Here is a 25,691-nt window from a genome sequence, read left to right as displayed (position 1 = left end):
TGCCGGGATGGTTTGTTTGAAATTGCATGGCTGACTTCCTTCCCCATCCTTCCCTAATCTGGTGAGACCGATGACCTCACTGTCTTGTCTCCTTCCCCAAAACAACCTCAACCACACAAGGAAAGTCGTTCAGTGGTTATAAAAGCCATTTATGAACATAATCCTGGTGGTGCAGTTGCTCAAATGGCCTGTCTGATGGGTGGAGAAATTGGCTACCAGGCGGATACACCAGTCCTCATGTAATGTGAATGGATAATTTACACATTTCATTATTGACAATGACAGTCTTCAACTGGCACATAATCCTTCAGTTTTTGTGCAAATTGTGTGATATTTCATTTGCATTCGGTGGCTGGGAAATTAAATCTCCTCACCAGTGCATGTAGTAGACAGACAATAAGATAGGAACTCTTCCTAAAGAACATTTTAGTGAACAAAGATTATGATTAGACACAACGTTTATTATCAGAATTGAAACGAGATGGAAATGAGGCTAGATACACTTCTCAAGGGCCATTATGTTCAACCTTCATATGATGGGACTGTGTCCTGGTGAAGACTCCAATAAAGAACATTAGAACCCTTTTTTTGAGTTCCACTGAATTAGAACTCAGTTGTTACCTGTTACATATTGATTCTTTATGTTTGTGGCTTCTTGGGACTCCTTGGACCTTTTACTGGTGTTTGTAGTTTTTCGGTGTTGAAAGCCAACTATACATTGTAAATCTTTGTCAGTTCATATCTGAGGAGCAGTTGTCTGTGGTATTTGTGAACTTACAAAGCCACATCAGCAAATGTGCGATAATGATACACTATTGGATGTCACTAAAAGCCATTACACTATGTTTTTGTGCACACTAGTAACCTCAAATCAAGGCCGTATCTCAGGTGTGAAGCAATTCTTCTCAGTCAAAATTATGCATTTGCTCAGCAAGTCTTTGCCCAATGTTATACAGTAGCTATATTGGCACTCTTTCCTTTGAAATGAAAGTTAACTATCTCCTTGCTTAAGTCCAGATCATCTCTTTCCCATAGTCATTACTGGCAATCAGTTCAGCCTCTCTGTTCAGTCTTATTTCTCTGTTAGATTTGTGAATTTCTGTGCCACCTGTTAACAGAAACAATCGTGGGATCATTGACTGAGGAAATGTCTTACAATGCCACTGTTTTATGTGGCTAAAGGGAGATCAAAATTAGTTTATCAAATGATGGTGTACTTTGCGTGTTTGCTGAGTTTTTTTTTTTTTTTTTTTTTCCATTTTATGCACAATATGTCAGCAATCAACTCAGTCTTGTTATTCAGGTACTGTGTGTTTGAATTTGTGTACATGCTGCCTGGGCTCTAACCGGACTGTGAAATGTTGATGGGATTGCTATTTGTCAAACTTGGCAATACATAGCAGCATGAAACCAACTATAGTTAAACCTGGTTGGAGTCACAGTTCTGAATACACACAAAACCAAATCTTGCGGCACCTTAAGAAGATGCCTGGGCCAGACTACATCTAAATCTATACTCTGCAAACCTCCCATTGTACTAGTTATTCATGTTTTTTCCAGTTCCATTCATGTATGGAGCATGGGAAGAATTATTGTTTGAATGCCTCTGTGCGGGCAGTAATTATTTTAATCTTATCTTTATGATCCCTATGTGATCATTATGTAGCAGTTTTTAGTATATTCCTAGAGTACTCATTTAAAGCTGGTTCTTGAAATGGTGTTAATAGACTTTCTTGGTTTATGTCTGTCTTCAAGAGTCTTCCAGTTCAGTTCCTTCAGTAACTCTGTGACACACTCCCAGGGATTAAACAGACCTCTGACCATTTATGCTGCCCTTCTCTGATACATTCGATATCCCCTGTTAGTCCTATCTAATATGGATCCCACAAACTTGAGCAATATTCTAGTATCATTCACATGAGTGATTTCTAATTTACATTTCTGACCATTTAAAACTAGTTTCCAATCTCTGCACCACGTTGAAATCTTATCGAGACCTGACTGAATATTTATGCAGCTTTTTTCAGATAGTACTTCATTATGGATAAGTGCATCATCTGCTAAAAGCCTGATTTTATTATTAATATTGTCTGCAAGGTCATTAATATACAAGATGAAAAAGCAAGGCTCCCAACACAGTTCACTGGGGCACACCCAAAGTTACTTCTACATTTGAAGGTGACTCTCCATCCAAGGTAACATGCTGCGTCCTCCCTACCAAAAATTCCTCAGTCCAGTCACAAATTTCACTTGATACCCTATATCATTGTACTATTGACAATAAGTGTAGGTTGTGGTACTGAGTCAAATACTTATCATAAATTAAAATTATTTTCTTGATCCAAACTTTCAGTATATCATATGAGAAAAGTTGGGTTTTACATGATCGATGTGTTCAAAATCCATGCTGGTTGGCATTGAGGAGGTCATTGTGTTCAAAATAACTTATTATCAAACGATGGAAAATCCAGAATGGAATGTAACAATACGAGACAAGGAAAGTTGCTACTCACCATATAGCGGAGATGCTGAGCCACAATAGGCACAATAAAAAGATTCACACAATCATAGCTTTCGGCCATTAAGGCCTTTGTCAGCAGTAGACACACATACACACACGTGCGCACACACACTCACACAAGCGCAACTTGCACACACATCTGCAGTCTCAGAGAATGTAGTTTCAGCTCTCTGAGACTGCAGATGTGTGTGCAAGTTGCACTTGTGTGTGTGTGTGTGTGTGTGTGTGTGTGTGTGTGTGTGTGTGTGTGTGTGTGTGTCAGAGAATGTAGTTTCAGCTCTCTGAGACTGCAGATGTGTGTGCAAGTTGCACTTTGTGTGTGTGTGTGTGTGTGTGTGTGTGTGTGTGTGTGTGTGTGTGTGTTTGTGGGTGGGTGGGTGGGTGTGTGCACGCGTGTGTGTATGTGTGTCTACTGCTGACAAAGGCCTTAATTGCCAAAAGCTATGATTGTGTGAATCTTTTTATTGTGCCTATCGCGGCTCAGCATCTCCGCTATATGGTAAATAACTCACTATGTTTGATGTCAGAATATGTTCTAAGATTCCACAACAAATCAATGTCAAGGATATTGGACACCACTTTTTTGGATTACTTCTATTACCCTCCCTGTAGATGGATGTGACTGGTGCCTTTCCCCATGACCTGGGCACAGTTTTTTTTGTTTGAGAGGTCTGTGATAGATTACAGTTAAAAAAGGGGCTAACTCATTCGCAAATTCAGTATAGAATCTGACAGGGATTCTGTTGGGGCCTGGAGCTTTATTCAGTTTTAACAATTTCAGCTGTTTCTCAACATCCCTGACACTAATACTTATTTGGTTCATATTTTCAGTGGTAAAAGGATTAAATTGGGCATTTCTCCTGGGTTTTCCTTCGTACAGGAACATCTGAAAATGGAGTTAAGCATTTCAGCTTTTGCTTTGCTACTGACAATTTCATTTCCTGTCTCATTTACTTGGGCCTGGACACTAACTCTGATGCCACTAGCAGCATTTACATACAACCAGAACTTCTTTGGCTTCTGTGAAAAATCGTATGACAATATTCTGCTACGGTAGTCACTGAAGGCATCATACGCCATTGGTCTCTTGACAGCCAAGTGCATCTCATTCAGCATATCTCTATCTATAGTCCTATATTATGCAGTAATCTCTCTCTCTCTCTCTCTCTCTCTCTCTCTCTCTCTAGAAGTTTCTTTACAGTGATTGTATACCATGGAGATTCCCTCCCATTATGGACTGTTCTTCTGGGTACACATGTATCCAGTGCACGGTCGACTTATCTTTAGTTGTCCTTTGTACATCAGTAATCATCATCATCATCATCATCATCGTCATCATCACAACCACGTCATCATCACCAATTTGTTGACATCTTCAAAGAGGCGAGGTCTGTTTGTTGCCATTATATCCAATATATTTCTGTCATGAGTGGGAGTCCTGTGGCAAATGCACCATCCCCATTTTGCATTTATCTATCTTTTCGATATACCCTTAAATTTTCATCAAATCTCGCTGCTAGCAATTTCTGGTTTCAACTAGCTTTCTGTACCTGTTATTATGTGAACTTCGCTGCTTTTCATGAGAGCTTAAAACTCTGAGCTGTCTAATCTAAAAAGCCTTATGTGCACCCCACACACAGTCAGCCATCTAAGCAGCAGCCTCTGATGTGTAGTGGACACTTGACCCATTTAGGGGGATCGTACAGTTCTGAACCCTATGACCCAAGTGCAGGAAGTTGCAGCCTTATTTGTCACAGAACTTTCGAAGTCTGTGGTTCAGTCCTTCCACGAGACTGAGAACCAAAGGGCTATTAACAGTTCTGAGAACAATTCTGCAAATTGTGAGCTTCGTTGGAACTCCATGCGCAAGGCTGGTCTTCTCAGCCTTCTCTGCCAGTCACTGGAATGACCCAAGAGTGACCTCGGAGCACAGACAGCAGGCATCATTTGTTCCAAAGTGCACCACAGTCTGTAGTTGGTTGCACCATTTTCCCCTCCGTGACTGCTGGAATAGCATCTTCAACATGTAGAATGCGGCCCCCAGGCATACACACTGATTGCACCTGGTGTCTTTTCCTGTCTCTTGGCGCCATTTCCCTAAGGGATACCGTCATTCGCCATATGTTTGAACTGCCTACAATTAATGGACCGCAACCCTCTTGTGTTTGCCTCCTCCTGACACCAGACAAAACAGGTAAAGTTTCTTCCAGGAGTGCTAGTTCTGCTAGGTTCACAGAAGAGCTTCTGTGAAGTTTGGAGGGAGGAGATGAGGTACTGGTAGAATTGAAGCTGTGAGGACAGGTTGTGAGTCGTGCTTGGGTAGCCCAGATGGTAGAGCACTCGCCTGCGAAAGGCAAAGGTCCCGAGTTCAAGTCTCGGTCTGGTACACAGTTTTAATCTGCCAGGAAGTTTCACTCTCAGTGCTTCCCAATAGGTGGCAGGCAGATGAAATAATGGCAGTGACCACTGATGGCCAGTGACCACTGATGGCCAGTGAACTGGTTCCCAGAGCCCAGTGTGGTGGCAGCTCTAGCTCCCACGGTATGAGGGTGGACTGCCCTGTCACAGAGTTGAACTGTGGTCCAGGAACAACATTCTGGATTGTGCCCCAAGCATCACAGCCCCTTGATAGTAGAGCTGCGACACTAACACAAGTGACTTTAGTATGAAATGGCAAGGTATTTACACCCTTTCTGGCTGCACTTGCTTGGGCTTTGGTGCCATTTGGCAAGCATGTTAAAAACTTCATTGAATGACAGTGTGGAATGGTATCTGCCTTCTTACACTTAGATACTGCTATTTCAACTGTTTTCACGCTTTGCCTGGCCAATGCACCTGGCAATGTTACGATGGCTGTGTTGCACTTAGCAAGACGTAACACCCGCACTTGCCTGCGGCTTGTGTTGCTGTAATCTACTTCCTACTCTGCGTGTTTCTGACCACGTGTGGTTGGTGCATTACAGTGGCACGGTTGGAATTCATTGCAGGCTACAATTTGTGCAAACTGAATGTCAGTTTTGTCTTTTCAGTGTTCTAATCAATGCTTCTTGTTGTTTCAATGTTGCTATGACAACATATGTAAACAAAACTTCCCACTCCTTAGATATAATTCATTTTACTACAGTTTTGATCCGTCTGTTTGTTATTTGAACTTTAAATTAGGGAGGATGTTTTGCTGCACCCTGTGATGAAGCAAGCTGGGATCTTTTTATTTCCTCTCTTGTTTTGCCATCTGCCTCCTTAAATTCATTTTTTCACTTCTGACTAATTACCATTAACATAGAAGAGAATAATCTGAATTTTCATAAAGGAGAAAGGTTTACCCTCAGTTTTAAAGATTATAGCACTAGATCTGTAGGCGACTTGCCTACAGCAAATAATTGCATAGCCGTCCGGTATAATGAGTTAACAAAAAAATATTTATTCGTGAAAATTCACAATGAGAAGAAACTAAAAAAAACAACAGAGAAGTAACAAAAACTAGGAGATTCTATAGTCTTACAGCAAAGATAAAAAACAACACATGACCAAAAAAAACCTCTCACTGCCACACAGCCCCCCCCCCCCCCTTAAAGTGCGGAGCCCCAGGGATATCTTGATACTTGAATTTTATTCGACGTCCAGCTGTGGTGTGCGTCAGGTGTCTCGGGGGTGGTGATGTTGTTGTTTGTGGTGGTGATTCACCTGTCTCGGATGATGTACTGAGCCGTGTTTCGGTATGCTCTGCATCCATCATGTGTTGTTGTACAGGGGTGGTGTCAGAGGTCAGAGAGGGTAAAACCCATGCTGGCTTGACACGTTCAATCGATACCTTTGTCGGAACACCATTGTACATTGTGTCCACGGTATGCTTATTTCTACTCGGCACCTGAAATGGGCCCATATATGGTGGTTGTAAAGGCGATTTGACTGAGTCTGTTCGCAACATTACGTGAGAGCAATTGTACAAGTCTTTCTGTACAAACACCTTATGCTCGTCCTCTTGTTAACTTCGTGTTTCACGCCCAGCCCGCTCTCTCTTGCGCTTAAAGATAACTTGTGGTCGCTGCAGCGTGTGTAGTTGCACTCGCAAATCCTCTATTGCAGTTTTTAAATCTCTAATTTTGTTAGAACTTTTTGTTGTTTGTCACGTTGCGACCACGGCACAGTTTACTGTTATATCGTCAGTTTGGTCTTGCTAGTAATGGTAGTTACCGTACATGGCATCTGTCGACGTCATAGCGACTGTAACAGTAGGCTCGTGCGTCTCGTAGATTCTGTCTGCAGCGAGCAGCAGTTTGTCAACTGATCTTTCGTCGTATATAGCTAGTGTAGTTCTTACTTGCATTGGTAGCTGTTGTTGCCGTACGTGGAGTAACAGTCTATCAGAGACTGTCGATCTATCTACCAGGCTGCGTAAATGACGCCAGTATTCTGACGGGGTCCTATCTCCCCGTTTCTCTTGGTACAGTACTTGTTTGACTCTGATGTCGACTGACTTCACACACCGAGAAATTAATTCTTCTTTCAGTCTACAGTATGCTCCTTCTGTAGGCGAGTTCACTATAATATCAGATATCAAAACCGATGTCTGATGGTGCAAATTACTTATCACGAAGGTGAACTTCTCGTGATCACTGACTATTCTTTGTTGTAGAAATATATTTTCCATTACCGCGAACCATGTGTGTAGCTGAGAAGGCATGAATGGGGGCGCCCGTAATTGCAACCGTTGAGTTGGTGAAGCATTGAAACCAGCGGGTACTTCCATTGCTGTTACTTGCTGTGGTTGTGCTGCCGTGGTTGTTGAACCAACGTCATTCCTTTGGTCCGGTATATGCTTTAAGTTCATATCTTTCGAAATATGCAACTGTAAAGTTTCTGTCTCATTCTGAAGCCTATGAATTTCTTCCGTTATCGAACCGTATCAATTGCCGTCGTCGTTCATTGCTTTTGCAGTTAATGTTCGACGTAGCTAACGAAAGATTTAAAGTTCGTTAATCGGAGATCACCAATTATGTAGGCGACTTACCCACAAAAAATAATTGCATAGCCGTCCGGTATAATGAGTTAACAAAAAAATATTTATTCGTGAAAACTCACAATGAGAAGAAACTAAAAAAAACAACGGAGAAGTAACAAGAACTAGGAGATTCTATAGTCTTACGGCAAAGATAAAAAACATCACATGGGGGGGGGGGGGGGGGGGGGAACCTCTCGTGCACTTTTGATATCACTTTGCACCAGACATGAAAAATATCACTGCCACAGATCTAATTTTGTGCTTAGTTTTATGTATGTAATTAATTTCCTGCTTTTTTTATCATCATTCATAGTTAATATATTTTGTTATAGGGTGACGTCAGTAATTGTTTCGTAACTTAAATTCTGTTGTTAACTTACAAACAAATATAAATTCTCAACTAATTATAAACATTTGGAGGAACAACCAGTGGCACCCGTTAAGTATTTATTTGGCTGTATTCAAAAACACGTTAGCAAAGCCAGCCCTTCATTAATTCCAAAGTAATTAACAGTTTTGTCAGAAGTATTGTTTGTATAGCTATATCTGTTAATTTCATCATCTATACAAATAATACGGCTTAACCCCTGTAGTAGAAGAAACTGTTAAAAAGATGAAATTTTTCTATATATTCCATTAATTAAATGAGTTATGTTTTAATTGTAATTTCTGTAACTTAAGCGTCAAACAATGTATAGTTTCAGTACCCATTACTGTGATGATATATAAAGGCCCGATTTTTGATCCCGAGACAAACAGTCGACGGCCCATTTTTCAGACAAGGAATCTGTGCTGGTTAGAACAACAACAATGCATCAACTTAACTGTGAAATACGTGTAACACAATTAGGCCATGTGTTGAAACACTGATGGTGTCTGTTCAGTATGTACCATATTATTCTGCAAGAACTGTGTGGTTAGGTTTTTACTGCTCATAGATTCAACAGTAAACTATTGTAGCTGTATGTTGATGTTTGCCTGCAAACTATTAATGGGGCTTGTGACTCTTCAAGCTTTTCTGGAGGATGTGTTGTAAATAGTCTTCACGGGTTTGCCACAATGATCTGCAGGTAGATGTTGCCATATTCAAACTCCCTATGCCAAAAATGTTGTAGCCTCTCCCCGATGTTATTCAATCTGTATATTGAGCAAACAGTAAAGGAAACAAAGGAAAAATTTGGAGTAGCTATTAAAATCCAGGGAGAAGAAACAAAAAATTTGAGGTTCGCCGATGACATTGTAATTCTGTCAGAGACAGCAAAGGACTTGGAAGAGCAATTGAACGGAATGGACAGGGTCTTGAAAGGAGGATATAAGATGAACATCAACAAAAGCAAAACGAGGATAATGGAATGTAGTCGAATTAAATCGGGTGATGCTGAGGGAATTAGATTAGGAAATGAGACACTTAAAGTAGTAAAGGAGTTCTGCTATTTGGGGAGCAAAATAACTTATGGTCGAAGTAGAGGGGATATAAAATGTAGACTGGCAATGGCAAGGAAAGCATTTCTGAAGAAGAGAAATTTGTTAACATCGAGTATAGATTTAAGTGTAAGGAAGTCGTTTCTGAAAGTATTTGTATGGAGTGCAGCCATGTATGGAAGTGAAACCATAGACAATAAATAGTTTGGACAAGAAGAGAATACAAGCTTTCGAAATGTGGTGCTACAGAAGAATGTTGATGATTAGGTGGGTAGATCACGTAACTAATGAGGAGGTATTGAATAGGATTGGGGAGAAGAGAAATTTGTGGCCCAACTTGACTAGAAGAAGGGATCGGTTGGTAGGCATGTTCTGAGGCATCAAGGGATCACAAATTTAGCATTGGAGGGCAGCGTGGAGGATAAAAATCGTAGAGGGAGACCAAGAGATGAATACACTAAGCAGATTCAGAAGGACGTAGGTTGCAGTAGGTACTGGGAGATGAAGGAGCTTGTACGGGGTAGAGTAGCATGGAGAGCTGCATCAAACTAGTCTCAGGACTGAAGACCACAACAACTACTACATGACAAAAATTGCAGAGTGGCTCTCCTGCACGTGTGCTGTACGCTGTTTGCCAGCAGTGCAGACAGACATTACTCACCAACGGCCATACTAGACCAATGTTATGACGGGTCTCTTATCGAAGAATCTTGATTTTCGTGTCATGATTTAATAGCAGCCAATACAGGGTTCCAGGCTGTGCTCAGCTGAAATCCCACACCCTTGTTGATGAGATTATCAGCTGTACAGATATGTATTGCTTTCTTAATGACGCAATCCCAGAAAGATGATGCCGGGATTAAAACTTCCGCCTTTTCAAAAATCATCTGACTTTCTGTATTCAGACAGTGTTCTGCAATTGCCGACTTTTCCGGTTGACAAAGGCGTATATGACACTGGTGTTCATCGCAGCATTCTAGTACTGTGGGGCATGTCTGGCGTATACGCGCTGCCCACATTGACAAGGAATCTTGTACACACCACATTTCCTCAGGCCAAGGTCATCCTTAACCGAATCCAACAGGTTTCTCAGTTTTGCAGATGGTTGAAACACACGTTTAATTCCATGTCTTCCGAGGACTTTTCAGATTCTTGACGACATGGCACCAAAATATGGCAAAAAGGCTAAAGTGGTGGGTGTCTTCGTATCTTCATTCTGCTCCATAGATTGAACTTGCTTGGGCTTGAATGCATTACGTATCTGTCTCTCAGAATAACCATTTTGTCAGAACACTGTCTTCAAATGTTGTATTTTACTCAACAGGCTTTCAGGATCAGATACCACTTGTGCTCTATGAACTAACACCCATAATGCACTACCGCATTGTGCAGGATTATGGCAGCTTGTGGTCTGCAGATATAGATCTGTATGTGTTGGCTTGCAGTAGACGCTGTGTCCCAAGGTTCCATTTGCTTTCCTTCGTACCAAAACATCAACAAAGGTAAAGTACCATCTTTTTCCACTTCCATTGTGAAATTTATATTCAGATGGAACGAATTCAGATGCTGAAGAAACAGGTAGAGTATAAAGTCCATGTGGCCACACCACAAATGTGTCATCCACATACCGCAGAAAACAAGAGGGTTTGAGAGTGGCTGACTGTAGCGCTTTTTCTTCAAAGTCCTTGATAAAATAATTGGCCTCCACAAGAGACAGAGGGCTTCCCATGGCGACACCATCCACTTGTTCAAAATATTGGTCATGAAATAAGAAATATGTTGAAGTAAGCATTTACTATATGCAGGATCGCCGAGCAGTTTTTATATCTTGCTGTTCTATTCTATGCATGAGAGAAGCACAGTAGCATTTCCTTTGTCAGCAGGTAAGATGATGATGTCTTAGTCTTCTCTCAATTCTCGTAGAGCACTTCTTTCAGCAGAGGTGATTTTAAAAGTTGGACCTTGATGAAGCTTGAGTCAAGATGTGGCATGTTTCAAACCTAATCTCTTCGGCAGCATCCTTAGGAAGTTTTGAAACAGCCTGCTCTATTCCACTAATCACATCTCAGATGGGAATGGTCCCTGGTGTAGGTGCAAAATTCAGACCCTTCTCTAGCACCGAAACAAGTTTGAGGAGGACATAGTAGCATTTTTTAAACATTTGCTTACTTCAACTTACTTCTTATTTCATGACCAATATTTTGAACAAGTGGATGGTGTCGCCATGGGAATTCCTCTGTCTCCTGTGGTGGCCAATAATTTTATGGAGGACTTTGAAGAAAAAGCACTACAGTCAGCCACTCTCAAACCCTCTTGCTTTCTGCACTATGTGGATTATATATTTGTGGTGTCGCCACTTGGACTTGATACTCTACCTACATTTCTTCAGCATCTGAATTCGTTCCATCCGAATATAAAATTCACAATGGAAGTGGAAAAAGATGGTACTTTACCTTTGTTGATGTTTTGGTACCAAGGAAAGCAAATGGAACCTTGGGACACAGCGTCTACTGCAAGCCAACACATACAGATCTATATCTGCAGACCACAAGCTGCCATAATCCTGCACAATGCGGTAGTGCATTATGGGTGTTAGTTCATAGAGCACAAGTGGTATCTGATCCTGAAAGCCTGTTGAGTAAAATACAACATTTGAAGACAGTGTTCTGACAAAATGGTTATTCTGAGAGACAGATACGTAATGCATTCAAGCCCAAGCAAGTTCAATCTATGGAGCAGAATGAAGATACGAAGACACCCACCACTTTAGCCTTTTTGCCGTATTTTGGTGCCATGTTGTCAAGAATCTGAAAAGTCCTTGGAAGACATGGAATTAAACGTGTGTTTCAACCATCTGCAAAACTGAGAAACCTGTTGGATTCGGTTAAGGATGACCTTGGCCTGAGGAAATGTGGTGTGTACAAGATTCCTTGTCAATGTGGGCAGCGCGTATACGCCAGACATGCCCCACAGTACTAGAATGCTGCGATGAACACCAGTGTCATATACGCCTTTGTCAACCGGAAAAGTCGGCAATTGCAGAACACTGTCTGAATACAGAAAGTCAGATGATTTTTGAAAAGGCGGAAGTTTTAATCCCGGCATCATATTTCTGGGATTGCGTCATTAAGAAAGCAATACATATCTGTACAGCTGATAATCTCATCAACAAGGGTGCGGGATTTCAGCTGAGCACAGCCTGGAACCCTGTATTGGCTGCTATTAAATCATGACACGAAAATCAAGATTCTTCGATAACAGGCCCGTCATAACATTTGTCTAGTTGATGAGTAATGTCTGGCCACACTGTTGGCAAATGCAGTGTACAGCACATGTGCAGGAGAGCCACTCTGTGATTTTCGGCAGAGGGAGTTTGAATGCGGCACCATCTATCTGCAGTTCATTGTTCATGCACGATTTCCGCACATGCGTCTTCTTTGCGTGGGTGCTCTAGAAAGGGGGTATTGACGTGTGGATACCGTCAGTCATACCTAGCCACCAGCAAGGTTGAACCACCTGAAGATGTCGGACAGTTGCTCCGAGGAAATATTGTGGAATTTGCACAATGTGATCTGGCGGCAAACCCACGAAGACTGTTAATAGGACTTATCAAAAGTTGACCACTAGTGGACTGGCCATATTAACTGTGTAATATTGGGGGGGGGGGGGGGGGGGTTGAACAGCAAAAGTACAGAACTGTGACACATGATTGTGCACCTGTTGGCTACATCATTTACAGTAGTCATTGTTGAACTTCCAACCTCCCATTTTTCACAACGCAGTACGTTGACACTGAGGACCATCAATGAAGAAATAAAGCAGGCGAATGTCATAACCCTTCAGAACAGCTCCAACTATCCCCATTCTGGATACTTTTATCATCATTTATTTTTGTATTCATTTTGTGAAACTGAGGAGTTTGTTTCAGCTAGATTATCAGAGCCTTTCTGCTTTTCCTCTCAGTATCTCTCTGTCCATTCTTCTTTCCACCCATTAACTTGTCAAGTGGCTTGTAAGCAAATTTGTGTTGATAATTATAGTTTTAAATTTTTTTTTTAATTATTGAAAGATTTCTCCATGTGTAACTTTTACGTTGTCGTCATCATCCACAGGCTTGTTGATTGTTACAACACTCCCTCTCTCTCTCTCTCTCCTCTCTCTCTCTCTCTCTCTCTCTCTCTCTCTCTCTCTCTCAATAAATAACATACTAATTTCTTGAGAAGTAAAGTTGATCATGTACCTTGTTTTAAAGCATTACATTAGTAAAACTTATATAGGGTCAACTAAATTTGGTACAAAAGAACTAAGTGAGTAGCACTTGATATTGACATCATGCTCATGTATTATATTAATAGTCATTAAGTTAAATTTGCTTGTTATCTACAATTTTTTATCGCTTTGTATTTTTACAGGCAGTAAACCTGAAAGGGAGAAATCCTCTGCATGAACTTGCAGGGGCATCAAAGGACACTGCAGCTGGAATTGCTGAAATGTTCATAGAATGTATTCCACATTATCCACTTGACAAACCAGATGTTGATGGCAACACAGGTGAGAAATTCTATAACATTTCTTGATCTCTTCAGCTGCTCTTAACATTATGGAGTCCTTTGTAGTAACAGAAAAAAAGTGAACAACTCTGTGGTCCAGTAGTGGTCTTTTTTTTATTTTTTCATTTTTATTTTTATTATTTTTTTTTGTTTTTAACGAAAGAGAGGTGAGTGTGTGCGCACCCCTCCCCTCCCCTCCACCCCCATCCCTACCCCGAATATCAAACAATGTAAGTGTTCACTTTGTATGAGTACTACAGAGAGGCAGTGAGTGAGAACAAGAGATACAGCAGTTTATAGTTGGCCAGAAAAGGAGCATTAATGTCCAGGGTCAGTTTTGAGTTTCTCACCTCACTATACGAATCTGCTGTTGGTTTAGCATTTAAGCATATAAATGTTACATCTCTGGGGATAGAGAAATTGTAACTTGTGCTTACTCATAATAGCATCAAGATTATCCGCAGAGCAGTTGTTTCTGAAATAAAATAAATATATGAAAATAAAAAATTGGTACACTTGTTACAAATTGACTGATTATGCCCAGTTCTATATATCATGATGTTATGACCCAATGCTTGAACCTATTGTGTCAGAACAACTGCTTCTTATTATTCTGCCAGTGATCCATATTACTGGAAACATTTTCCTGCAACATTTGAACAGCTTTTCAAATAAAGTCATTTTTCATATGTGTTGTAAAGTTAACAGGTGCACATTAGTAAATTAGGTGGAATGAAAGCTTACACGTGATGGTTGGGTACAGTTGTTACAGCCTGAAGATGAACATGTTGTCCTACCATATGAGGAAAAATAATGTGCCATTCAGTGTATTTAAGTGTGCTGGAAAATTACAGTGAACCACAGTTACTTTTGTGAACAGTTTTCCAATAAGAAAATGACTTTACATGATATCAATTTCCAGGTGACTTCTATGAACTTGTCCTATGCCATTGGCCCTTTGATAGCCTATATGATTTTTCTTCTTGTTTTTTGTTACAGAAAAGAGTGCACTTTTAGCCAGTGCTACAAATTTGAATGGCTAGATTATGGGGGTGATAAGATAGCTCATAGTAATTTTACTTTTGGAGGTTTGAAAAGAATATTTCCTAGGTGCTACTCATGCTGCAACTAAGATTACGCAGAGATATGTTTAAACTTTGTAAAACAAGAGATTATACATACCTCGACTACAATGATGTAAGCTCTTGTTTCTCACTGCATCTAAGTAAATTAATAATCCAAATATAATAGAAAGAAACCTTCCACATGGTGAAAATATATATAAAAAAGAAAGATGCTGTGACTTACCAAACGAGGAAGTGCTGGTAGATAGACACAATAAAAAACACACAAACACACACACACAAATTTCAAGCTTTTGCAACCCAAGGTTGCTTCATCAGGAAAGAGGGAAGGCGAGGGAAAGACAAAAGGATGTGGGTTTTAAGGGAAGAGGGTAAGGAGTCATTCCAATCCCGGGAGCAGAAAGATTTACCTTAGGGGGAAATAGGGACAGGTATACACTCGCGCGCGCACACACACACACACACACACACACACACACACACACACACACACATATCCATTCGCACATATACAGACTCAGGCAGACATATCAATCCAATACCCAGGAATGCAAAGAAGACAGACAAAATCTCTCATCCTTCAAACCATTATCTGTATTGTGCTTGGGGTTACCCAGAAGGGGAAATAGAATTACAGATACTGCTTATCGCAATCACGTGTTTACTTTCAGGAGTGCCAAAATTAATTATTTGAAACTTTATATTTGTTTTCAGTTTCCTCCTACTTTCTTAAGTGCCGTTTTGAGTCCTTGATATTGTTACAAAGTTTGTAATGTACAAGATAACTATAACAGCTGCAGCAGTAACTTACAATTTGAATACAGCATGACTGGACATAATTTAGAAGGATAGGAAGAAATCATGCTTTTATGAATCAGAATTACTATGAGCTTCTATAAAGTATGTTTGTTTTCCAAAGTTAAAAAGCTTTCTGGTCTCCTCAATTCTATTCAGTACCTCCTCATTATTTACATGATTGAGCCATCTAATCTTTAACATTTTTCTGTAGCTTAAAATTTCAAAAGCTTCTATTCTCTTTTTGTTTAAACTGTTTATGTTCCATGTTTCACTTCCATACATGGCTACACTCAAGACGAATACCTTCAGGAAAGGCTTCCTAAGTCTTAAATCCATATTCAGTGTTAACAAATTGCTCTTCTTCAGAAACACTTTCCTTGCCATTACCAGTCTACATTTTATATCCCCTCTACTTCAACAATCATCCATTATTTCGCTTCCCACACACCAAAACCTATCTACTACTTTGTGACTCATTTGAATGTAATTCCCATGGCATCATCTGATTTAACTCCTTGTCTTGCTTTTGTTGATGTTCATCTTATATCCTTCTTTCAAGACACTGTTCATTATGTTCAACTGCAATTCCGTCTTTTGCTGTCAGAATTACAATGTCATTGGCAGACATCCAAGTTTTTATTTCTTTTCCCTGAACTTTAATTCTTACTCCAAATTTCTCTTTGGTTTCTTATACTGATTGCTCAGTGTACAGATTGAATAACATTGTGGATAGGCTACAAGTATGTCTCATTCCCTTCTCAACCACTGCTTCCCTTTCGTGCTCCTCAACTCTTATAACTGCCATCTGGTTACTGTACAAGTTGTAGGATAGCCTTTCACTCTGTGTTTTATCCTTACTACCTTCAGAATTTCAAAGAGAGTATTCCAGTTAACACTGTTAAAAGTTTTATCTAAGTCTAAAGATGCTGTGAATGTAGGTTTGCCTTTCCTTAACCTATCTTCTATGACAGCCTGTAGGGTCATTATTGCCCTGCCGTTCCTAAATTTCTCCAGAATTCAAACTGATCTTCCCTGAGGTCAGCTTTGCTACCACTTGCTTCATTCTTCTGTAAAGAATTCATATCAGTATTTTGCAACCACAGTGAGTCAAACAGATAATTCAGTAATTTTTACACTTGTCAATGACTGCTTTCTTTGGAACTGGAAATATTACACTCTTCTTGACATCTGAGGGTATTTTGCCTCTCTACATCTTGCACACCAGATGGAAATGTTTTGTCATGACTACCTCTCCCAAGGCTATCAGAAGTTCTGATGGAATGTCATCTACTCCAGGAGCCTTGTTTCAACATGGGTATTTCAGTGCTCTGACAAATTCTTCTTGCAGCATCATATCTCCCGTCTCATCTTCTATGTCCTTCCTCATTTTTGTCATATTGCCTTGAAGTCCATCTCCCTTGTGTAGACCCTCATTTATTCTTCCCACCTTTCAGCTTTCACTTTTTTTCATAGTACTGGTTTTCTATCTGAGATCTTGATATTCATACAGCTGCTGCCCTTCTCCCTTAAAGTTTGTTTAGTTTTTGTGTAAGCAGCATATACTTGTCCCATAGTGAAATATGCTCTGAGATCCACACATTTGTCCTCTACCAACTCCTGCTTAGCCATTTTGCAGTTCCTGTCAATCTTATTTCTTAGACTTTGTATTCACTTTCACCTGCTTCATTTGCTGGATTTTTATATATTTTCTCCTTTCATCAATTAAATTCAGTGTATCCTGTCTTACCTAAGGATTTCTACTAGGCCTTGTCATTTCACCTATTTGATCCCCTGGTGCCTTCACCATTTTCTCTCTTAAAGCTACTAATTTTTGTTCTGCTGTATGCCTTCCCCTGCTCTAGTCAACCATTGCTTAATGCTCTCTCTGAAACTCTCAACCACTTCTGGTTCTTTCAACTCATCCATGTTACACCACCTTAATTTCCTACCTTTTGCAATTTCTCCAGGTAGCTTCTACATATACAACCTTTTTTTCATGATTCATAACAAAGTGTTAGGGATGATTAAATTATGCTCTGTGCGAAATTCTACCAGGTTGGTTCTTCTTTCATTCCTTTCCCCGAGTCCGTATTCACCTGCCATTTTTCCTTCTCTTCCCTATCCTACTAGATAGTTCTAGTCTCAAATCACAGTTAAATTTTCATGTCCCATAACACTCCAATTAATTTCTTTTATCTCATCATATATTTCTTCAACCTCTTCATAATCTGTGGTCTGATTGGCATATAAACTAGTGCTACTATGGTAGGTGTGGGCTTTGTGTCTATCATGGCTACAATAATGCATTCACTATGCTGTTCATAGTAGCTTACCTGCATTCCTTTTTTCTTACTCATTATTAAATCCCCTACTGCATTACCCCTATATAACTCTGTATTTATAAATATAATAGAAAGAAACATTCCACGTGGGAGAAATATATTAAAAAAGATCCTGTGACTTACCAAACGAGAAGGTGCTGGTAGATAGACACAATAAAAAACACACAAACACACACACAAATTTCAAGCTTTCGCAACCCACTGTTGCTTCATCAGCGCCTTCTTGTTCGGTAAGTCACAGAATCTGTATTTATAAACCTGAACTCACCTTAGCAGAAGTCTTGTTCATGTGCCAACGGACTTCACTAATTCCCCCTGCATCTCATGTCAACCATTCCATTTTCCTTTTTTAAATTTTCTAACCTACCTGCCTAATTAAGGAAGACAACAACAACAACAACAATAATAATAATTGTTGTTCTTTTTGTTGTTGCTTCATGTGGCTCAGTTGCCTGGTGCAAGTCTCTCAGTTGGTTGTGACATCAGTGACTTACACATCTGTAACCTACCTCAGTTATCCAGCTGGAGAAAAGGGAATTACAGTTTAACACGGAATCAAAACGGTGTGTCATTTCTGGCAGACAACCTTTTGCTTTCCAGGTGCGTGCTTTATCACTAGAGCACCAGGCCCAGCAGTATTGATTGATCTTACATTTTCACCCCCCCCCCCCCCTCTTCCCCTTCTACCCCTTTCTAATAGCTAGATGCTTGTCTTATTGAGATTGCCATTATTTTTGAAACATGAGCACATTGATGTTTTTTAACCAATACATAAAGTTTGGATTTCCTTAAATATGGTTTACAATGTATATCATTAGTGGCCCATCAAAATTTGGATCTGCTTCATAGCAAAGTAAAGGTAGATGATTTATTCTGTACTTATAGCAGACCATACCCACAGCTACCGAATCTTCAGGGCCATATGATTGTGGTCCATGAAACTGTTTCGTTCCTGACATATCATTTTGATCTGTATTGAACAGTCTTCAGAGGTGCACACTGTTACACTGAGTGATCCTGTCTGGCATCACCTCTGTCGCTTTATTGTATTTTAATAACATTGTAATGTGATTGAAGGAAGTTGAATGATTTGGTCTGTAATAGTTCTGAGGTAAGAATTTTTGGGACAGATTGTAGAGGGGAGGGTGAAGTTCGAATGGTACCAGTAGTTGCTTTTGTATGTAAAAAGGTTTCATTCGAGGCTGTGGCAGATGATAAAATAAAAAAAAAAAACTGAAGATTTGAAAGAAGATACAATGAATATGTTTCTGAGTTATTTGATAAAATTTATGAGAAGAAAATCCATTTATTGTCCTTAGAGAATAAGAAAAAACAATGTTTGAAGAAATCAAGGCCCGTAGAAGGAAAACAGTTAACCATTATACTTCAGATAGTTGATGTGTCAGACAAAATATCGTATGCCTTCTGCAAGACTAAGGTCAACATCAGTTTTCTTACAGACATTACACTGAATATGCAGCTTGTGTGAAACATAGATAATTTGCCCCTAGGACCACTCTAGGATACATAGGATCAAATGCACTGTTTGTGAATGATGATATTGAGGCGAGAAGGGATGGAGGTTTAATATAAGGTATATTGAACATGTTAATTTGAGTGAAAATAACTCATCTCTCCAGCCATACCATTCTACATAAAACTGGAAAGGTCAAGTCTATGAATGTATTAAAATAATTTGAAATATGCACACACTTACAGAAATGCCAAATCGTACAAACAAAATCATGTTACAGGATATTTACTGACAAATAAAAGATCCTCAGTAAGGTTTAGTACTTGTATCATGTCCAACACTACTGTATTCAGTCCCATTATACTGCTATTTTTTTGAAGGCTGTAATGTACAAGGTTAATCCGGAAAATAAGGTTACTAAATTTTTTTGAAGTACAAAAAATGAATTTATTTTAATAAAATTTACTGGTTTTGCAGTCTAGGTCTAGCATTATTTTTCCCCATAATCACCATTTACCTCAATACATTTTGTCATCTGTGGAATGAGGTTTTTGATTCCAGTGTCATAGACATCTCCCGCTGCCTTTTTCAGCCAGTTCTTCACTCCGATTTTCACCTCGTCATTGTCAGGAAAGTATTTTCCATGACGGTGTTCCTTCAATTTAGTGAACAGATGAAGTCACTAGGTGCAAGAGGGCTGTGAGAGGAGTGGCTTCAAGCATCCCAACCAAATGATGTCAACAACTCTTGTGTTGCATGAGCAGTGTGCGGACGCATGTTGTCTTGAAGGAGACAGATTCCTGTTAGCATCCTGCGACATCTGTTTTGTATGGCTTTCCTAAGTTTCATTGTGGTCTTGCAATATCTAGCATTTATTGTTTCACATATTTCCAAAAAAAATCAACGAGTAGAACCCCTTTCATGTACTAAAACACTGACTGTTTTCTGAGTTCTGAATTTTTTGGCTGAAGGAGAATGAGTATGGCGCCACTGCATTGATTTTCATTTGCTCTCCAGAGTATGGTGACAAGCCCAAGTTTCACCTCCTGTCACTATATAGTTGAGAAAAACATTGCCTTCAATTTCAAAATTGTCAAGAAATTCATGAGTGGCACTGACTCTGCTCATTTTGTGTGCTTCCGTAAGAATCTTGGGCACCCATTGCACACACAACTTGCGATAATTTAGTCAATCGGCTAAGATTTCATGAACAACAGTTTGAGAAATTTTTTAATAAACTGCATGCAGGTTGTCAGTTGTCAAACAGCGATCAGAGAGAAGATGTTCTTCAATTTTCTGCACCAAATCATCAGTCACAACTGACGGCCTTCCATTTCTGTCTTAATCGTGAATTTCCATGCTTCCAAAACTGAAATTTTGTACCCATTTTCTCACATGCTCCCTTGACATTACATCCTCTCCATAAACTGAAACAATTTCATGAAGAATCGGTGGTATTCATGCCCTTAGCATTTCGGTAGTGAATTACAGCATGCACTTCGTGGGAGCTGGAATGAGTATGCTCTTTTCTAACAGTCATAACACTAATTGATGAACTACTAATTGCTGGGAATGCTCATGTCTTCTGCTGGCTTTTTGCTACACAGCAGTGGTACCTTCCCCACGGCCATTCTGTGCTAAAGCTACATGCCTTGTAATGTTAGTTTCTGGATAACCCTCATATTTATTGTACAACTCTGTTGTTCTTTGACATTGTACATACAATTTTGCACTTCCGATTGTTATGACTGCAATTTTTCTATTATTTGTTTGTATTAATGTTTAATTACAATAGAACTATGTTAATAGGTGTTTGATGTTTGTGGTGTAAAACCTCAAAATGACACTGGAACAAAAGTAATTTCAATCATTCAGGTTCTTATTTCACACTTCTGATTGGGTTCTAGGTACTTATTACTGTTGTGATCTTACTTTCCAAGCCTACACATTACGTAACACAATATGATATGGTTCACATAACACATGTTACTATATTTTGCACTCATTACTGTAAGTGCACTTTCCTCTGTTTATATCAGTTGACTATTTTCTTATTAAATAGCTTAGATAAAAGGGTTGCCTTTCGTGTCCACAGTAACATATTTAGTTTAATACTCCCTTGTTGTTATTGGGGTCTTCACTCCAAAGACTGGTTTGATGCAGCTCTCCATGCTACTCTATCCTGTGCGAGCCTCTTCAACTCCAAGTAACTACTACAACCTACATCCTTCTGAACCTGCTTACTGTATTTTATCTTGGTCTCCCTCTAAGATTTTTATCCCTTCCCTCCAGTACTAAATTGGTGATCCCTTGATGCCTCAGAATGTGTCCTGTCAACTGATCCCTTCTCCTACTCATGTTCTCCTCTCCCCAGTTCTATTCAGTACCTCCTCATTAGTTATGTGATCTACCCATCTAATCTTCAGCATTCTTCTCTAACACCACATATCAAAAGCTTCTATTCTTTCTTATCTAAACTGTTTACCAACCATGTTTCACTTCCATACATGGCTACACTCCATACTAACACTTCCAGAAAGGACATTCAGACACTTAAATCTATACTCAGTGCTAAAAAATTTCTCTTCTTCAGAAAAATCTTTCTTGCCATTGCCAGTCTACATTTTATATCCTCCCTACTTCGACCATCATCAGTTATTTTGCATCCTAAATAGCAAAACTCATGTACTGCTTTTTTTAAGTGTCTCATTTCCTAATCGAATTCCCTCAGCATCAACTTATTTAATTCAATGACTTTCCATTATCCTTGTTGTGCTTTTATTGATGCTCATCTTATATCCTCCTTTCAAGACACTGTCTATTTCATTCTGCTGCCCTTCCAGGTCCTTTGTTGTCTCTTGACAGAAATATAATGTCATTGGCAAGCCTCAAAGTTTTTATTTCTTCTCCATGGATTTTAATTCCTACTCCAATTTTTTCTTTTGTTTCCTTTACTGCTTGCTCAATATACAGATTGAATAGCATCGGGAATAGGCTGCAACCCTGTCTCACTCATTTCTCAACCACTGCTTCCCTTTCATGCCCCTATACCCTTATAACGGCCATCTGGTTTCCGTACAAACTGTAGATAGTCTTTTGCTCCCTATATTTTACCCCTAAAACCCCTGCCACCTTTAGAGTTTGAAAGAGAGTATTCCAGTCAACGCTGTCAAAAGCTTTCTCTAAGTCTACAAATGCTATAAACATAGGTTTATCTTGCCTTAACCTGTCTTCTATGAGAAGTTGTTCTGCCTCGTGCATTCCTACTTTTCTCCAGAATCCAAACTGATCTTCCCCAAGGTCAGCTTCTACCAGTTTTTCCATTCTTCTGTAAGGAACTTTTGTTAGTATTTTGCAACAATGACTTATTTAACTAATAGTTCAGTAATTTCCACATCTGTCAGCACCTGCTTTCTTTGGAATTGGAATTACTATATTCTTGAAATTTGCGGGTATATCACCCGTTTCGTACATCTTGCTCACCAGATGGAAGAGCTGTGTCATGGCTGGCTCTCCCAAGGCTATCAGTAGCTCTAATGGAATGTTTTCTACTCCTGGGGGTTGTTTGAACTTAAGTCTTTCAGTGCTTTGACATATTTTTCACATAGTATCATATCTCCCTTCTCATCTTCATCTACATCCTCTTCCATTTCCATAATAAAGACTTCCATATAGTTACCTTTCCAATGAAGCCACCAGTGCTTTTTAATACTGACAGTGTTGTCTTTACAAGACATTTTAAGCACTGGTATATTGTTTCTTTATTTCTTGTTCATAATTTATGATGTACTAGACAGATTGAAGTTGCTCTCTTGTGCTGTGCACTATCCTAGTTTACAAGTACTTGCAAATTGAGATACTGTATTCAGCACTAAGATCTGTGTCAAATCATCTGTACACTGTTTGTCACCTGCGGAGTGGCATTATGATTCCACCTCAGTTCTCTGCTATGTGCATGAACTACAGTGGCGTTTATACTTGTTATCATTCTATCAAAATGCTTGGCATAAAACCTCATGCTACTGAAGCTAAATTTATGTGTGACAAAGCTCTCAGCAAGGTCCTAGATATTTGTGAGTATTTTAGTGTAGCATTTTTTGAATGTTCTTATTTTATGGCCCCCTTTACTGGTGGATCTCTGTTACATTATAATGAGTCACCTGAAGATGTTCAATGAACATAACCAGTAGTAGCAATGAAAGTATTTTTTAACAGCATCTGAAGTATATTTTATGTATACCCCAAGGTACTAACAGCTGTGATCACCCTTCCCATTTGCACTGAGAAATAATAATGTGAACTACTTTGAACTAGTGTGTGGCTGTAGCTAGTCACATGACCACATCAGTCCTACAGTGGCTGTATCAAGTACTAAATGTACAGGGTGTGGCAGAAGTCTGGATACACACCTTTAAAAGTCGAACAGTGTGAGAATTGTAATGGCCTCTGGGATGGGGTGTCTGTAGGTGGAGGTGCAAGTAATAGGAGCTATGACAATAGTGGCCATCTTGAAATCTGCCATCTCAGATTTGAGTTGTGTGTTTCAGATGGGAAGGAGATCAGGTGGCACATCATTTTGAACTGCTCCTTTCGCAGGATACACATGTGAAATCGGTTTTAAGATATATTTATTTGTATAGGAGTTACAACCTGTAAAAGTTTAGGGACACTTGTCAGAGTAGATGTTGCAGCATATGCTCAGTATGACCTCTCTGCACTGGACACACATTCGGAGTCTTCTTTGCCAGTCCTGTTGCACACATTGCAGAATCTGTGGTTCAACAGAGGCACATGCCTCCTCAATACGCTGGCAAAGATCGGCTACATTGTTGATTTTTACCTCATACACAATTGATTTCAGATGTCACCACAGATAAGTCAAGAGATATAACATCAGGGGGCTGTGGCCATTGTATAGGACTCCTCCTACCTATCCAGTGGCCTCCAAATAGCTCATCCAGAAACTGTGTGACTTCAGCAATATGATAGGGAGGTGCCCCATCTTGTTAGGAGGTTGGGAAATCACCTTGCAGATTCAACAGTGTTGGATGCTCATAATCACAGAGCATGTTAAGATATCTCTCATAGTTTAAGGTTCCACCAATAAACACAGGACTCGTGCTTCTTGTGTTCCAAATCATACACCAAACTATCGCTTGTTCACCACCAGCACCTTTGCAGGCATCCACCCACAGTGGTTTTGCATCTGACCAGTAATGATGATTTTGTTTCTTTTTTGTTTACTTCTCCTTCCACATAAAAATTACCTTCATCACTGAATAACACATGTTGTTTGAAGTTTGAATTCCTGTTACACTGACCCAGAGCCCATTCTGCAAGCTCCACCCGTCAATCAGAGTCACCCTCTGAGAGGTGATGTTGCAACTATAACTTGTACAGGTGCCATTGGGGTGTGCATGAGCACGTGTGCGTGCGTGCAGATTTCAGCAATGACTGACACTGGATATTGTGATAATCGTCACATACTGCAGTATGAACTTTTCAGAAACAATGCCACAATTACTGTTGCAGTCCATCACAGACACTGTTTCATGAAATTTGTCCAATAATGTGGTTACTGTCATGTGTGAAACATCATTTTTCTCAGGATGCCAGACAGTGAAGGAAGTTGGCAGCAATCACTCTGGTACTTCATCCACCACTCATTAACACAATTTCATTGTGTTCCAGCAGTGTAAGTGCCATTGTGGATCACCTGCAAAAATAAACAGAATTGATAACCTTCTTGCAATTTTAGTCTTTAATAGGTCATAGCTCGTACACAAAGAAAGACATCTTCAAACAGATTTCACATTGTGTTCCTGAGAAAGATGCAGTTCATTCAACATGCCACATGACCCCCTTCCTATTTGAAACATGACCCAAATCCAAGTTGTGTCTTTTGAGATGGCCACTGCTGTGGCCGTAGATCCTGTAAGCTCTGCCTCCCCACCTACAGACACCCCCTACCAGACACCATTGTGATTCCTCACTCTGTTGGACTTCTAAAGGGGTGTATCCAGACTTTCATCTTACCCTGCTCTTCACTCCCATTGAGTGATTTCCCTAAATCGCTTCAGACAAATGCCGGGATGGTTCCTTTGAAAGGGCACGGCCGATTTCCTTCCTCATCCTTCCCTCACCCGAGCTTGCGCTCCGTCTCTAATGACCTCGATGTTGACGGGACGTTAAACACTAATATCCACCCCCACTCCCATTGAAGCTTCTTTTGTACATTTAATTTTCAGTTAACTATATTGCATATTACACAAAAAGCTTAGTAAGGAAGGTAAATTACACCAATTAGTAAATTACACCAATTAGTCATCATCATCATCACAACTAATATTATGCTTATTTTTGCAACATAGGTAATTTTTAGAGTAACTAAAGTGAGGTGTGCTTTTCTTTTAAAACTTAAGTTGTCGAATTTGCTGCTGTTAATCATTACCAGTTTACAAGTGTTGCATATTTTATCAGTTTTCATAAATGTTTGT

General features: G+C 39.7%; 1 protein-coding gene across 5 annotated transcripts in view; it reads left to right on the top strand.

Annotated features, from left to right (window-relative positions):
* The window catches only part of LOC126100322 (rabankyrin-5-like), a 138,163-nt gene that overhangs the window by 80,465 nt on the left and 32,007 nt on the right, over window positions 1-25,691 (top strand). For all 5 annotated transcript variants that reach the window (XM_049910932.1, XM_049910933.1, XM_049910931.1 and 2 more), the window contains one exon: window positions 13,358-13,496. In XM_049910932.1, coding sequence (XP_049766889.1) covers window positions 13,358-13,496 — 139 coding nt within the window. The remainder of the gene's footprint in view (window positions 1-13,357; window positions 13,497-25,691) is intronic.

Source organism: Schistocerca cancellata, chromosome 9 (genome assembly GCF_023864275.1).
Source record: "Schistocerca cancellata isolate TAMUIC-IGC-003103 chromosome 9, iqSchCanc2.1, whole genome shotgun sequence".
Taxonomy (NCBI): domain Eukaryota; kingdom Metazoa; phylum Arthropoda; class Insecta; order Orthoptera; family Acrididae; genus Schistocerca; species Schistocerca cancellata.
The sequence above is the reverse complement of the archived record's forward strand: the minus strand, read 5'-3'. Positions and strand labels throughout refer to the sequence as shown.